The sequence below is a fragment of the Balaenoptera acutorostrata genome, chromosome 12, assembly GCF_949987535.1.
Source record: "Balaenoptera acutorostrata chromosome 12, mBalAcu1.1, whole genome shotgun sequence".
NCBI lineage: Eukaryota > Metazoa > Chordata > Mammalia > Artiodactyla > Balaenopteridae > Balaenoptera > Balaenoptera acutorostrata.
Genome location: NC_080075.1, coordinates 8,311,353 through 8,326,264, shown reverse-complemented (window position 1 = coordinate 8,326,264; position 14,912 = coordinate 8,311,353). Strand labels below are relative to the sequence as shown.

At 36.4% G+C, this 14,912-nt stretch overlaps 1 protein-coding gene across 15 annotated transcripts in view; it reads right to left on the bottom strand.

The window, feature by feature from the left end:
* The window catches only part of TSGA10 (testis specific 10), a 104,733-nt gene that overhangs the window by 77,230 nt on the left and 12,591 nt on the right, over positions 1-14,912 (bottom strand). For 7 of the 15 annotated variants that reach the window (XM_057558354.1, XM_057558346.1, XM_057558341.1 and 4 more), the window contains 2 exons: positions 14,180-14,308; positions 4,106-4,321 (listed from right to left, as the gene is read on the bottom strand). Coding sequence is in view for 6 of the 15 variants with exons in the window: in XM_057558341.1 (XP_057414324.1) it covers positions 4,106-4,321; positions 14,180-14,308 (345 nt within the window). In the remaining 9 variants the exon portion in view is untranslated. Of the gene's footprint in view, positions 1-4,105; positions 4,322-14,179; positions 14,309-14,912 lie in introns of those variants that run through there. The other 8 variants (XM_057558350.1, XM_057558347.1, XM_057558348.1 and 5 more) reach the window with 4 other exon arrangements.

Below are 14,912 nucleotides of genomic sequence, written 5' to 3'. Positions count from 1 at the left end.
TTTAAAAACATGACTAAAAGTAAACTCTTCTGAGTAAATAAATTTAATACTATCTCAATTCTAGACAAACAGTAGTTTTAGCCTCAGACTCTACCCCCACATATCTAAAGAATCATCTCAAATAGTACAGGGACCCAAACATTCTCAGCTCTCAAACTAGAAATTCTCTTGTTTCAAGTCTCATCTCACAAATCAGACAAGGAATCTCTCCCCAGTGACTGGATGCCTAAACCGTACATCCAATGACTTCATGATGATAACAACACGCTGATATTCACATTCAACAACTGGTATTCACATTCCCAGCACCTTTCATGCATCTTTCTAATCCCCATTCTACCTGGAACATTCCCTTATTGAGGTTGGTGTTTTCATTTCAGGGCATTTTACCAACACAAAGGACCTATTTCCATTTTGCCCTCTCTTTATTAACTTTCCAATGTTTTCCCTGCATCAGCAATGTTATCTCTACCCTAAGACTACAGTCCACCTCTTCTACAAATAGCTTTCCAATTCTCGAATACACCAAACATTCCACATCATACATATATGGATATCTATTTCCTAGAAACACTCTTTTCTGAGCTAGGCAGAATTTCCATCTATGAATTTAATATTTTCAGTTTTAGGTAAATCCTAGCTCTTTTATTTTAGATGTTCTGCATTCCTGAAATTCTTCCTTTTGATAGCAGAGGATTCACGCTTAAAGAGTACTCGCTCTCTCTCTAGAACACAGACCCTAACAACCCTTTAAAATTGATGACTTCTAAACCAGGCATTCTCTTTATGGGAATTTGGCCAACTAGGCTTCCCACAGTCTGGGAAGAAGTGCCGTTAATTTTAAATTTGAAGAAGAAAACAAGAAAGACATAATAAAACATCAATCCAGTGTTTTTTGACAATTTTTATAATTAAGGCTGAACTCAATTTACCATTAAACTGTGAATGAACGATAACTATTATTAAAAAAGAAACAATACAAACAAAAAAGTTTGTTGAGAATGTTTAAAATAGTTACTTTTAAATATCCTTCAAATACTTTGGTAGCAACTATTACAAGATAAATAATTTGCAAGTTAAAAACAAATCATTCTTATCTACTCTCTCAAATAGTTCTCCTAAGGACCTCCTCCAGGCAACATCGTTCAAGAAGATTGTGCCCTTCTATTAAAGTAATAAACTTCATGTATTTAAATATTCCATTATTCAGTATTTTCACTAATACAGACTTATCCTTTACACACGCTAAATAATTGAGGCTACTGCATGTAAACAAATACCATCCTAGTGTTCATTAACTAGGCTCTTAGATATCAAATTACTGTAACAAATAATGCCTTCAATAACACTTATGTTTACAGCCTGATCATTTATTTAATTAAGTGCTTTATCATATGCTACCAAGAGTACCATATGCTTTGTTATATGCTACCAAGAGTATACTAAAAGGATGTGTATGAAATAACATGTAACAACAATTAGCTTTGGGAAACTACCGTCTTATAGACACAATTTACTAATTTGGTGATTAATAAAATCAAGATGAATAAGCACATGTTATCACTTAAAAATTCAACAGGTTGTTTTCTGGCTTTCAGATATACCATGTGTCTTGCCTGTAAGCCATTAGACAACAATGAGAAATCAAACTGTCTTCATTTTATAGTACTGTTTAAATTCCTAGTTTCTAAAGGTCATGGTAGGGTACTAAAATTTAATCAAGAAATAAAATGTTTATCAAAATATCATAAAGCTATAGTTATTAAAATAATATGGTAGTGGCATAGAAGATGGCAAATGAATCAGTGAAACCAAATCATCCAGAAACATATCCATGCACATATAAGAATTCAGTAGCTGTTAAAATGGCACTTTATATCAGTGACTGAAGAAAGGACTATTCAACCATACCTCATACTAGAACAAAAAGAAATTCCAGAAGGATTAAAACTTTAAATATACATATTAAGAAGTCTTAAAAGAAAACTGTAGAAAATATTCTTGTAGTTCTTGAGGTGAGAAGGCCTTCCTAAACAAGGATCAAAACTAGGTGGAGATAGAGGGTTTTTAGGGCAGTGAAATTACTCTGTTTGATACTATAATGGTAGATACATGTCATTTTACATTTGTTCAAATCCATAGCAGGTACAACACCAAGAGTGAACCCTAATGTAAACTATGGACTCTGGGTGATCATGATATGTCAATTCTTTATTTTTTTAAATAAATTTATTTATCTATTTATTTATTTTTGGCTGTGTTGGGTCTTCATTGCTATGCACGGGCTTTCTCTAGTTGCGGCGAGCGGGGGCTACTCTTCGTTGCGGTGTGCGGGCTTCTCATTGCGGTGGCTTCTCTTGTTGTGGAGCACGGGCTCTAGGCACACAGGCTTCAGTAGTTGTGGCACATGGGCTCAGCAGTTGTGGCTTTCAGGCTCCAGAGTGCAGGCCCAGTAGCTGTGGCGCACGGGCTTAGTTGCTCCATGACATGTGGGATCTTCCCAGACCAGGGCTTGAACCCATGTCCCCTGCATTGGCAGGCAGATTCTTAACCACTGTGCCACTGGAGAAGTCCCAATATGTCAATTCTTTTTTTTTTTTTTTAAAGATTTTTTTTGATTGATTGATTGATTGCTATGTTGGGTCTTCGTTTCTGTGCTAGGGCTTTCTCTAGTTGCGGCAAGCGGGGGCCACTCTTCATCGCGGTGCGTGGGCCTCTCACTATCGTGGCCTCTCTTGTTGTGAAGCACAGGCTCCAGATGCGCAGGCTCAGTAGTTGTGGCTCACAGGCCTAGTTGCTTCGCGGCATGTGGGATCTTCCCAGACCAGGGCTCAAACCCGTGTCCCCTGCATTAGCAGGCAGATTCTCAACCACTGCGCCACCAGCAAAGCCCCAATGTCAATTCTTTATCATAAAATGTAACAAATGTACCACTTCGGTGGGGGATTGTGGATAATGGGGGAGACTAGGCATGCGTGGGGGCAGGGAGTATATGGGAAATCTCTGTTACCTTCTGCTTCACATTGTTATGAACCTAAAACTGCTCTAAAATAATAAAGTCTATTCAAATATATTTTTTTAAATTTTTATTTATTTTATTTATTTTGGCTGCATTGGGTCTTTGTTGCTGCGCACGGGCTTTCTCTAGTCGCGGTGAGCAGGGGCTACTCTTGGTTGCGGTGCGTGGGCTTCTCATTGCAGTGGCTTCTCTTGTTGCAGAGCACGGGCTCTAGGCCTGAGGGCTTCAGTAGTTGTGGCACGCGGGCTCAGTAGTTGTGGCTCGCAGGCTCTAGAGCGCAGGCTCAGTAGTTGTGGTGCATGGGATTAATTGCTCCACGGCATGTGGGATCTTCCCGGACCAGGGATCGAACCTGTGTCCCCTGTACTGGCAGGCAGATTCTTAACCACTGTGCCACCAGGGAAGTCTCATTCAAATGTTTTAAAAGGGGGTGGGACCTCAAAAAAATAAAAGATCAAAACTCAGAATTCAGTAAAGATTGACAAATTTGACTACATAGAAATTTAAAACCTTTGGTTAAAAAAAAAACACCTTTTTTTAAAGTGTGAAATAAATTGTGTATGTGTGAAAACAGAAAAGAAGAATGGAAATATATATGTATGTATATATATATATATATATATATATATATACTCGTTGGTAGATACCTCTGCAGCAGAAAAAAGGATTAGGGAGAAAGAGAAATGTTCTATATACAGAACATTCCCATTGCTTTGAGTTTTCACTATGACTACATATTACTTAGGAAAATTTTTGAGTAAAAATTTTTAAAAGAAATAAAATGTGAGACACAAAACAATTTAATCCTTAGAATAGACATTTAATTACAATGTCAAATCTAAAAAACTTTCAAATGATGTAAATGAGAATGCCACTTTTTCCACTGCATTAATAAATACATGATGTTTAAAGTAGAATTAAAATCCTGATCAGTAGTTGGATGTTACCTAGACTTGTTGTGGTGATCATTTCACAATACATACAAATATTGAATCATTATGTTGTACACCTGAAACTAATATAATGTTATTTGTCAATTATACCTCAATTAAAAAAAAAAAACCTGATCAGTGATAAATCTAATACCTTTGCTTCTTCAAGTTCCTTGTCGGCAGTATCCACCACAAACTTTTTCTCTTTTTCTAGTTGCTCTGCTAGTTGGTCAATTTTAATCAATTCTTGACAAAGATGCTCATTGTGGCTGGTTAAATCCTTTACTTGACTGCTTACCACCTCCTTACTATCCAAGAGTTTCCTAACATAGTCTTCCAAGCCATGATTTGTCTGTTTGAGATCTTCAATCTGTTATAAGTAGAAAGAAAATAATCACATTAAATTATTTCCTTAGCTTCCCTCTGAGGAGAAAAACTAGGTGACTGGATTCAGGAAGGGAGGCTTGCTTCCCTGGCAAGGAGACTTAACTATATATCTGTTTTTACTTTCTGAATTTTGTACCATGTGACTGTATTACCTATCTGAAAAAAAATATACTAAGTGAAAATTTAAAGGTTTATAGCTATAATTCTCAAAACAATTTACAGCTTAATAACAAAAAAACCCCACTTAGTGTTGATATTTAACAAAACTATTAGAAAAATTGCCAAATATTTATATCTGCAGAAAAGAAACCAGTCTTGAAATTATTTAATTTTAATAATTAATATCATCAATTAGGCATTCTTTAGAATTAAGTTTCTAACTACTGTCATCAAAATATGTTAACTCTTTAGAGAAGTCCTTTTGAACATATCGGTAACTTACTTGACTAAGCTAAATACCAAATCAATCAAGTATTTGCTGACTAATGTGAAGGACCACAGCTTTCTTTCCCAGCCCACTAATCAAACCATCAATGGATGAAGAAAAGGTCCTTTTCTATCACGAAGGTATCCAAATGCCTTTAAAGGAAAAAAAATATGTTAGACCCATTGAATAATGATAATATGTCACGAACTATGTTAAATTCAAAAGATACAAAGATAGGTTAGCTATCTGCCTCAGAGAATGTATTGTTTACTTGTGAAAATACATATACAGTATGTTAAGTGCCGTAAGAGAAATATCTGAGATAAAGGGGTGGCACAAAGTCCTTTTCCACAGGATCTGTCTCTCACTGTATATTTAACAAATATTTATCGAGCACCTACTATATTCAAGGCACTGTGTGTGCAAGACATGAAAAGACAGAAGGAAAAAACAGTCTTGGTCTTTAAAGAGCATCTAAAATTGCTAAATCCCTTATGTAACATTATTCTTAGTTCTAACATTATTTTTGCTGTAACCTTGTCCTTTTCAAGTAACTAGAGAGAGCTCTTTCCAAACCATCAAAATCAACAAAGTTTTCTTTAAAAATATAAACTTTATTATTTGTCACTGTATAAGGAAATATCCTAAAGGTCATGAATTATATATAACTAACTATACCACAATGACAAAAGGTCATGAATTATATATAACTAACTATACCACAATGACATTTATTATACTCAAGAAGCACAATAAAAAACATTATTTTAATCCAACTCTCACTTTGGTATTTTGTAAGGCACACTTGTGAGATTTACAGGAAAAGAGTTTAAACTGTCAAAAGCAGGAGACAAAAAAAACCTGAAGAATTTTTTAAAAAGCAAAAAGGCAAACTGTAAATGCACTTATTTCTTTAGTTGAGCCTTTTATCACAACCAGGCTGAATTTCAGCAATACCTCTTACTCTCTTCTTTTTTGGCATTCTCCCAACTACAGCTAAAAATTCTTTGAAAATGCAAATTTGAAGTAATTCCTGTAGCCTTATGGTGCTTCATTACACTGAGAATAAGATGAACAAATACCATTTGTGGTCCCAGGCCTACTGCCCTGTCCAAGCCCTCTCCACCATCTCCAAGACACACCTAAGCTCTAGACATGCTGTAAGAAACAATCTTGCTAAACTCATTTTAAAACCTCTGTTAGGGAATTTATTGAAAATGTTATATACTATATCACAGAACCCTCTCTATAAGAATCCTCAGGGAAAACTTCGCTCAGGTCTCAATTTCAGGAAAACATGTGCTTCTTTTGTATACCTGGTTTGTTTTTATTCTTTGGACTTTGAATTACTTAACTACAATTTCCTTGTTGCTTTTGCCTCTAGTAATTTTAAAGCAATCTGCAGCTCACCTCTAGCAACTAGTACAGAAACCGTGCAATGATTTCCTGTTTGCTCTTCTTACCCATGCTTCCACTAAGTTTCTTTACTTTCCCGCACTCTTATTACCTATTTTCATTACTAGCGTTTTTTTTTTTAACTATAGGGATAAACAAACTTCAATTTATCTATCTTTTTGTCTTTGTTCATGGCTTCAACAGTGCCACGTCTCTGAGCAACAAGAACATGCTAAAAATGTTTCCTAACCTTCCACTGCCCCAGGAGAGGTTACATGCTTTTCCTCTCTGGGCTCCCATACAGCTTCTTATATATTTTTATCTTAGTATTTTATAAGATGTGTTATAATCATTTGTTTCCCTGTCCCTTCCACTAAGTTCTAAGCGACTTTAACGGGATCATGTCTCTAATTTCTGTATCAACATACCTCTCATTTCTGTATCATTTATTATATATCTAGCACATGATGCTCAATTATTAAATGAATAAAACAAATACATTATAAATAAATAAATGAACACTTCCCTCACCTTGACATCAAGCCCCACTTTTACTTAATTCCAAGACACAAGTACTTTAGAAGAGGAGGTTACAAAGGATGTGGGCTTTGGACTGAGGCAGACAGGTTTAAATCCTGCTGCAGTTCCTCACCAGTCACTTAACCTCTGACAATTTACCATATTTTCTTGATCCTAAGAGATGCATCTGACTTCAGAAAAAAATAAATGGAAGCTTCTTGAGTTTCATCTGTTAAATGGAGAGAACACCTACAATTTTCAGGGTGTAGTTAGAGAGATATAAAAGTTCAAGTAAAATTTTTGGCAGATAATAGGTACTCAAAAAGTAGCTTTTATTAAAAATAATCTTTTTATTTTGAAATAACTAAAGCTTCACAGGAAGTTGCAAACGTAGCACAGAGGTTCATGTGCCTTTAACCCAGTTTCCCCAAACAGTTACATCTTAAGTAATTACAGTAAAATATCAAACCCAGAGATTTGACATTGGTACAACGTGTGCCTATTGTTCTATACCATTTTGTCATGTGTAAATTGCTGTAACTACCACCTCAATAAGACACAGAACTATTCCATCACCACAAAGATCACCCTCCCGTTACTCCTGTATAGTCACAGCCTTCCCTCCCCACCCTTAACTCTTAGCAACCACTGATCTCGATAATAATTTTGTCATTTTGAGAATGTTACATAAATAGAATCATGTGATAGAGATCACAGTACGTTATCTTTTGACAGTGGCTTTTTCACTCAGCACAGTGCCCCTGACATCTAAGTTGTTACGTGGATCAACAGTTCATTCCTTCTTATTGCTGAATAATATTTCATGGTATGGATTACCATGGTTTGTTTAATAATTCACCAATTAAGGGAAGTTTTAGATGTTTCCAGTTTGGGGCTATAACAAATAAAGCTGCTACAAACAACTGTATAACTGTATACAGGTTTTTGAGTGGACATAGTTTTCATTTCTCTGGAATAAATTCCCAAGAGTGCAAGTGTTGGGTTGTATGGTAAATGTATGTTTAGTTTTTTAAGAACTAAACTATTTTCCAGAGTAGCTGTTCCATTCCCCATTCCCACCAGGAATGTATGAGTGATCCAGTTTCTCCTCATCCTTGCCAGCATTTGGTATCATGACTATTTTTTATTTTAACTGTTCTTAACGGTGTGCATTGTTATCTCATCACGGTCTTAATTTGTATTTCCCTGATGTTTAGAAAAGATGATCATCTTTTTATTTGTCAACAATACATCCTTCTGTGAAATATGTCTTTATATCCTTTGTTCATTTTCTAATTGGATTGTTTGCTTTTTACTGTTGAGTTGTGAGAGTTCTCCACATGTTCTAGATACCATTCCTTTGACAGAAACAGGGGTTGTAGCTTATCTTTTCATCCTATTAACAGGGTCTTTCACAAAGCAAAAGACTTAAATCTTGATGAAATTCAAATTGTCAATTTTTTCTTTTATGAATCACACTTTTGCTGTCATGTCTAAGAACTCTTCAGCAAGCCCAAGGTCCTGAAGATTTGTTCCTATGTTACCTTTTAAAAGTTTCATAGTTTTATGTTTTACATTTAAATCTATGATCTATTCTGAGTTAATTTTTGCATAAGGTGTGAGGTTTAGGTCTAGGCTCATTTTTGTTCCTAAAAGATATCCAGTTGCTCCAGCACATTTTGTTGAAAAGACTACCTTTCTTCATCAGATTACATTTGCACCTCTGTCAAAAATCATTTGGCTGTATTCGTGTAAGGCTATTTCTGGATTCTCTATTCTGTATCACTGATCTATGTCTGTCCCTCTAGCAATACCATACAGTCATGATTACTGTAGCTATATATTAAGTTTTTAAATCAAGGAGAATGACTCTTTCCACTTTGGTCTTTTTCAAAATTGTTCTTTGCTGGGATTTTAATGGGAATTGTATTAAACTTGGATATAGATTTGGAGAGAATTGATATCTTACTATGTTGAGGCTTCCAATCCCTGAATATTTGTTTAGATCTTCTTAGATTTCTTTTATTAGCATTTTGTAGTTTTCAGAATGTGAGTTCATACTTATTTTGTTAGATTTACATCTAAGGATTCCATTTTCTGAGTGATTGTAAATGGTATGTAATTTTTAATTTAGATTTCCACAGGTTAATTGATAATATACAAAAATACAGGGCTTCCCTGGTGGTGCAGTGGTTAAGAACCCGCCTGCCAATGCAGGGGACACAGGTTCGAGCCCTGATCCAGGAAGATCCCACATGCTGTGGAGCAACTAAGCCCATGTGCCACAACTACTGAGCCTGCGCTCCAGAGCCCACGAGCCACAACTCCTGAAGCCCAGGCGCCTAGAGCCCGTGCTCTGCAACAAGAGAAGCCAATGCAATGAGAAGCCCGTGTACCGCAACGAAGAATAGCCCCCACTCACCGCAACTAGAGAAAGCCCGTGCACAGCAACAAAGACCTAACGCAGCCAAAAAATAAATACATTAAAAAAAAATACAGTATGTTTGTGTTGTATTCTGACCTTTTGAACTCATTTATTAGTTCTAGTTTTTACACTGTAGACGTTATGAGATTTTCCAGGAAGAAGAGCATGTCCTCTATAAACAGGGATAGTTTTATTTCTTCATTTGGGTGTGAATGCCTTTCAACCTAGCTGTATCATTATATTTGAAGTGAATTTCTTATAGACAGCATAATGCTAGGTCATGTTTTTTAATCCACTCTGCCAATTTCTATCTTCTAATTGGTGTATTTAGATTACATATATTTAATGTGCTTACTTTTTTTTTTTTTTTTTTTAAAGATTTTATTTTTTTATTGATTAATTGATTGATTGATTGATTGCTATGTTGGGTCTTCGTTTCTGTGCTAGGGCTTTCTCTAGCTGTGGCAAGCGGGAGCCACTCCTCATCACGGTGCGCGGGCCTCTCACTGTCACGGCCTCCCCCGTTGCGGAGCACAGGCCCCAGACGCGCAGGCTCAGCAACTGTGGCTCACGGGCCCAGCCGCTCCGCGGCACGTGGGATCTTCCCAGACCAGGGCTCGAACCCGTGTCCCCTGCATTAGCAGGCAGACCCCCAACCACTGCGCCACCAGGGAAGCCCTAATGTGCTTACTTTTATGTTAAGATTCAAGTGTGACTTTTCTGTTGTTTTTTTTTTTAATTTTTCTTTCTGTTTTGTTTTACCCACTTTCCTCTGGGTTACTTGAACATTTTTTAGAATTCCAGTTTGAGGTATCCATAGCAATTTTGAGTATATCTCTTTGTACAGATTTTTAGTGGTTGCTCTAGGTGTTTCATTATATGTTCATAAGTTATCACAGCCTACATTTTACCAGTTCAAGTGAAGTGCAGAGAACTTACCTCCCTTTACGTCCCTCTACCCTCCTTTATTAATAAAATAATTCTTAAATATTTCCTCTACATGCACTGAGAACTACATTTGACAAATATAATTTAGAAAAGTAGAAAAGGAAATTCGATCACGTTTACCCATATTTTTGCTCTATATGTTGTTCTTCCTTCCTTCCTGTTCTTCCAAGACTACTCCTTTTATCACTTCCTTCCTTTTTAGAGAAATTCCTTTAGATATTCTTTCAGGGTAGCTTTGCTGGCAACAAATTCTCAGTTTTCTTCATCTGAGAATATCTTAATTTTCTCTTCATTTCTTAATTTTCCCTTCATACTTTTCTAAATACAGAATATGCACTGGGTTGACAGTTCTCTTCTTCCAACACTTGAAAAATGTTGTGCCACTTCCTTCTGACCTCCACGTTTTCAGACCTGCTGTCATTTGAATTGGTGCACCCCTATAAATATTGAATTGTTTCTCTCGTTTCTTTCAGGATTTTTTTTGTCTTTAGTTTTCAGTTCGAATATGAAGTGTCTCAGTGTAGATTTCTTTGGGAGACTCCTGGTAGGTTTTCACTCACCTTCTTTCATTTGTATATGTCTTTTGCCAAATTTGGGGACTATTTAGCCATTATTTTTTTGAATATTTTTTCAGCCCCACCTTCTCTTACCTCTCTTTCTGGGACTCCAACGATCCAAATGTAGATCTTTTGTTATACGCCCACTTGTCCCTGAGCCTCTGTTCACATTTTTTCAATCTATTTTCCCTCTATTGTTCAGATTAAGTAATTTCTTTATTTCTATCTTCATGTTCACTGATTCATTCTTTTCTCCTCCTCTCCATGTTTTTGTTTGAGAACACTGAGTTTTTAATTTCAGTTACTGTATTTTTTTAAACTTTTTTATTGTGGTAAAATAGAACATCATAAAATTTACCACTCTAACCATTTTTAAATGTAAAATTCAATGGCATTAAGTACATTCACAACATTGTGCAACCATCCCATATCCATTTCCAGAATTTTTTCATCATCACAAACTGAAACTCTGTACCCATTAAATAATTATCTATGAATTTGCCTACCTCATATAAGTGGAATCATACAGTATTTGTCCTTCTGTGCCTGGCTTATTTCAATTAGCACACTGTTTCCAGGGCTCTTCCATCTTGTAGTCTCCTTTCAGAATTAAGGTTGAATAATGTTCCATTGTTTGTACATACCCCATTTTGTTTATCCATTCATCTGTCGATGGAATCTGAGTTGTTTCCACCTCTTGGCTATCATAAATAATGCTGTTATGAACACTGGTGTACAAGTATCTGTTTGAGTCCCTGCTTTTAATCTTTGGGGGATATTCCTAGGAGTGGAATAGCTGAATCACATGGTAATTCTATACTTAACTTTTTGAGGAATTGCCAAACTTTTTTTGTACTATGCTTAAACCATTTTACATTAGCAATGCACAAGAGCTCCAGGTTCTCCACATCCTCACCGACACTTGTTATTTTCTGCTTTTTGATAATAGTGGTCCTAATTGGTGTGAAGTGATATCTCACTGTGGTTTTGATTTGCATTTCCTTAATGAATGGTGATGTTGAGCATCTTTTCATGTTTATTGGCCATCTGTATATCTTCTCTGGAGAAACATCTATTCAAGTCTTTTGCCCATTTTTGAATTGCATTGTTTTGGGGTTTTTTGTTGTTGAGTTATAGGAGCTCTTTATATATTCTGGATATTAATCCCTTATCAGATACATAATTTGGAAGTATTTTCTCCCATGTATATTTTTTAATAGACTTACTTTTTTTTAGAGCAGTTTTAGGTTTACAGAAAAATTGACTAGTAAGTACAGAGAGTTCCCACTTACCCCTTCTCCCCCCTCCAACTCACCCCAGTTTCCCCTTATTTACATTTTGTTTTAGTGTGGTACATTGGTTACAATTGATGAACCAACATTATACATTATTATTAACTAAAATCCAGAGTTTAATTAGGGTTCACTCTTTGGGTTGTTGATTCTGCGGGTTTTTACAAATGTACAGTGACATGTATCCATCATTACTGTATACAGGATAGTTTCACTGCCCTAAAAATCCCCTGTGCTCCATTCACCCCTTCCTCCCTCCAAATCCCTGGCAACCAGTGATCTTCTAATGTCTCTATGTTTTGTCTTTCCCACAAGGTCATATAGTTGGAATCACAGAGTATGTAACCTTTTCAGATTGGCTTTTTTCACCTCACAATATCCTTTCAAGGTTCCTTCATGTCTTTTTATGGCTTGATAGCTCATGTCTTTTTATCAGTGAATAATATTCTATTATGTACCACAGTTTGTTTATCTATTCACCTACTGAAGAACAGCTTGTTTGCTACCAAAATTCCACTTGCCTCTACTTTATCTTTTATTTCGAACAGCTTGTTTGCTACCAAAATTCCACTTGGCTGTACTTTATATCTTTTATTTCTTTGATAAGATTTTCTGTTTGTTTCAAGCATGCGCAAAATTCCTTGTTGAAGCATTTATATGATGGCTAATTTAAAATCCTTGTCAGATAATCATCATATCTGATTCATCTCTGTGCTGGCATCTCTTGATTGTCTTTTCTCATAGAGGTTGAGCTCTTCCTGATTTTTGGGATGAGGAGTGTTTGTTTGTTTTTCTTTTTATTGAGACCTCATAGTCTGAGACACCGACTCTTACCTTTCAGTAGGCTTCCTGTGACACCGCTCCAGCAAGAAAAGGGGGACACTGCCTTGTTACTGTTGGATGGGAGTAAAAGTCCAATTTCTCCACTAGGCTTCCTTTGACACCTGGGAAGGGTGGGGCTCCTTGTTACTGCTAGGCAGGGATGGGAATTTAGGCTCCCCACCAGGCCTCTGCTGATACCACCAGAGCTGGAAAAATGAAGGCTCCTTATTACCGCTCCCACGTATCCTCCACTGCCACTGTGGGTGGGTGGACTTGTTACTGTTGGAGGGTGGTAAAGGTTCTGACTCTGCATTAGGTCTCTTCTGATATCATCCCAGCAAAGAGGAAATGGGGCACCTCTTACTACCAGGTGGCGGTGGACTTCTTGGCTCCCCATGTGGTCTCCACTGACAATATGGGGTTGGGGACTTCCTTACTTCCTGAATGACACAAAAGTCTTGGTTCCCCACTCAGCCTTCTTCTTTGATACCACCCTGGCGGGATGGGGGCCTTGTGGGGCAGGGTGGGGGGATGAGGCAAGGATGGGGTTCCTTGTTATAGCATGAGAAGGGTGGACGCCTGGGCTCTTAACCTTTGCTGGCAGGAATGGAGCTAGTTTTTTTCTTTGGTGTCTGCTTAAAGTGGGCAGTTCTTGTCTAAGAGTAATCTGCTTTACTAGATTGCCCATTTCCTAGTCCTTCAGCTAGAAAAGGATGGCTTTTCTGAGACCTTTATAAATCTGCACCCACTACTTCTGGTTGCCAGTTTTTCCAGTACTCTGCCTGGGATATACGGAACAAAAAGAAAAACCAGGAACTCCCTAACATGTCCTAACATTCATTGTGTGCTGAGATCTCTAGCCAGTCTTCCTTCTTCCCACCTTTCAGACAGAGTGTTCTTATGCTTGTTTTATACATAATAGTCAGGGTTTTTAGCTGTACTTAGTGGGAAGAGTAAGGAAAAGTAAGTCTACTCCATTTTCCCAGAAGAGGAAGTTTCTTTTAATAGCCTTATTAATAGCTATACCACAAGTCAGACACCAGGAGAACAGAAACAATAATGAACTTGGGAGTTCAGAAAACTGGATTCAAATTCTAGCTAACTTGGGAGTTCAGAGAAATCCTAGCTCTGTCACTCATTAGTCAAATATAATTCTTTAGCCTCTTGGAACTTTGGCTTCCACATCGGTAAAATGGAAATAACAACACAATTTCACAAAGTTGGGATGATTAAGTAAGATTATGTACTTGAAAGCATCTGATACAACACCTGGCATATAGTTTGCACTCACTAACTCTGAATCTATGTGTTTCAAAATGGTTAAGATAAAAATAGAATGATTTTAGACCCATACAATTTAAATGAGCACTGAATTGGTATTTATTCTCTATCTTATTTTAATATAGGCCCCATCCCAAATTAATTTAGGGAAATATGCAGAGAAATTAAATGTAACCTGTAACTTCAGTGAAGAAATGAATTTGTCTTGATTTCTCACTTCTTGTTCTAGCTGGAGAATATTCTGGTATTTTTCAGCTTCAGAAACTGGAGCCCCTAGACCAAAATCATGTTCTTTGGTGGTAACCTAGTGGAAGGAATGGGAATAATATAGAGACAGTCAGGTTTAAAACAGCCTTGTGATTTCCCACAACAATCATAATTTTGAAAATTAACAACATTCAATTAAAAAATTGTTTTTAACCTGTTCCACCAGCTAAAAGGACTTCATCAACATTTACTTTCTTAAAACTTTATATTATAAAACTTCTTCTGTGTGTTTTCCAAATATGAAACTATAGTATTGAACATGCTTTTCAAAAAAGACATACTCCACCCTATCTAAGGGAATATGGGTCAGCTGCAAATTAAGTGGTCTACTTCCAGGGCTATGATGTTCACTAGCTACCTGTTTATTGTTATTTTTGTATATTAACAAAAAGGTTTGCTACCCATATCACAAAGGGCTAATTTCCCTAATATGTAAATAATTCCTATAATTAAAAAAAGGAAAAGAAATACCCTAATATAAAAATTGGCCAAGAATATGGATATTTCACAGAAATGACTTTTAAATAGATTTAAAGATATTCAATCTCACCATTTAGAGGAATACAAATTAAAACAACACTGGGACACCATTTTTTAACCATCACATTGGCAAAATCATAAAGTTGGATATATAAATTAGC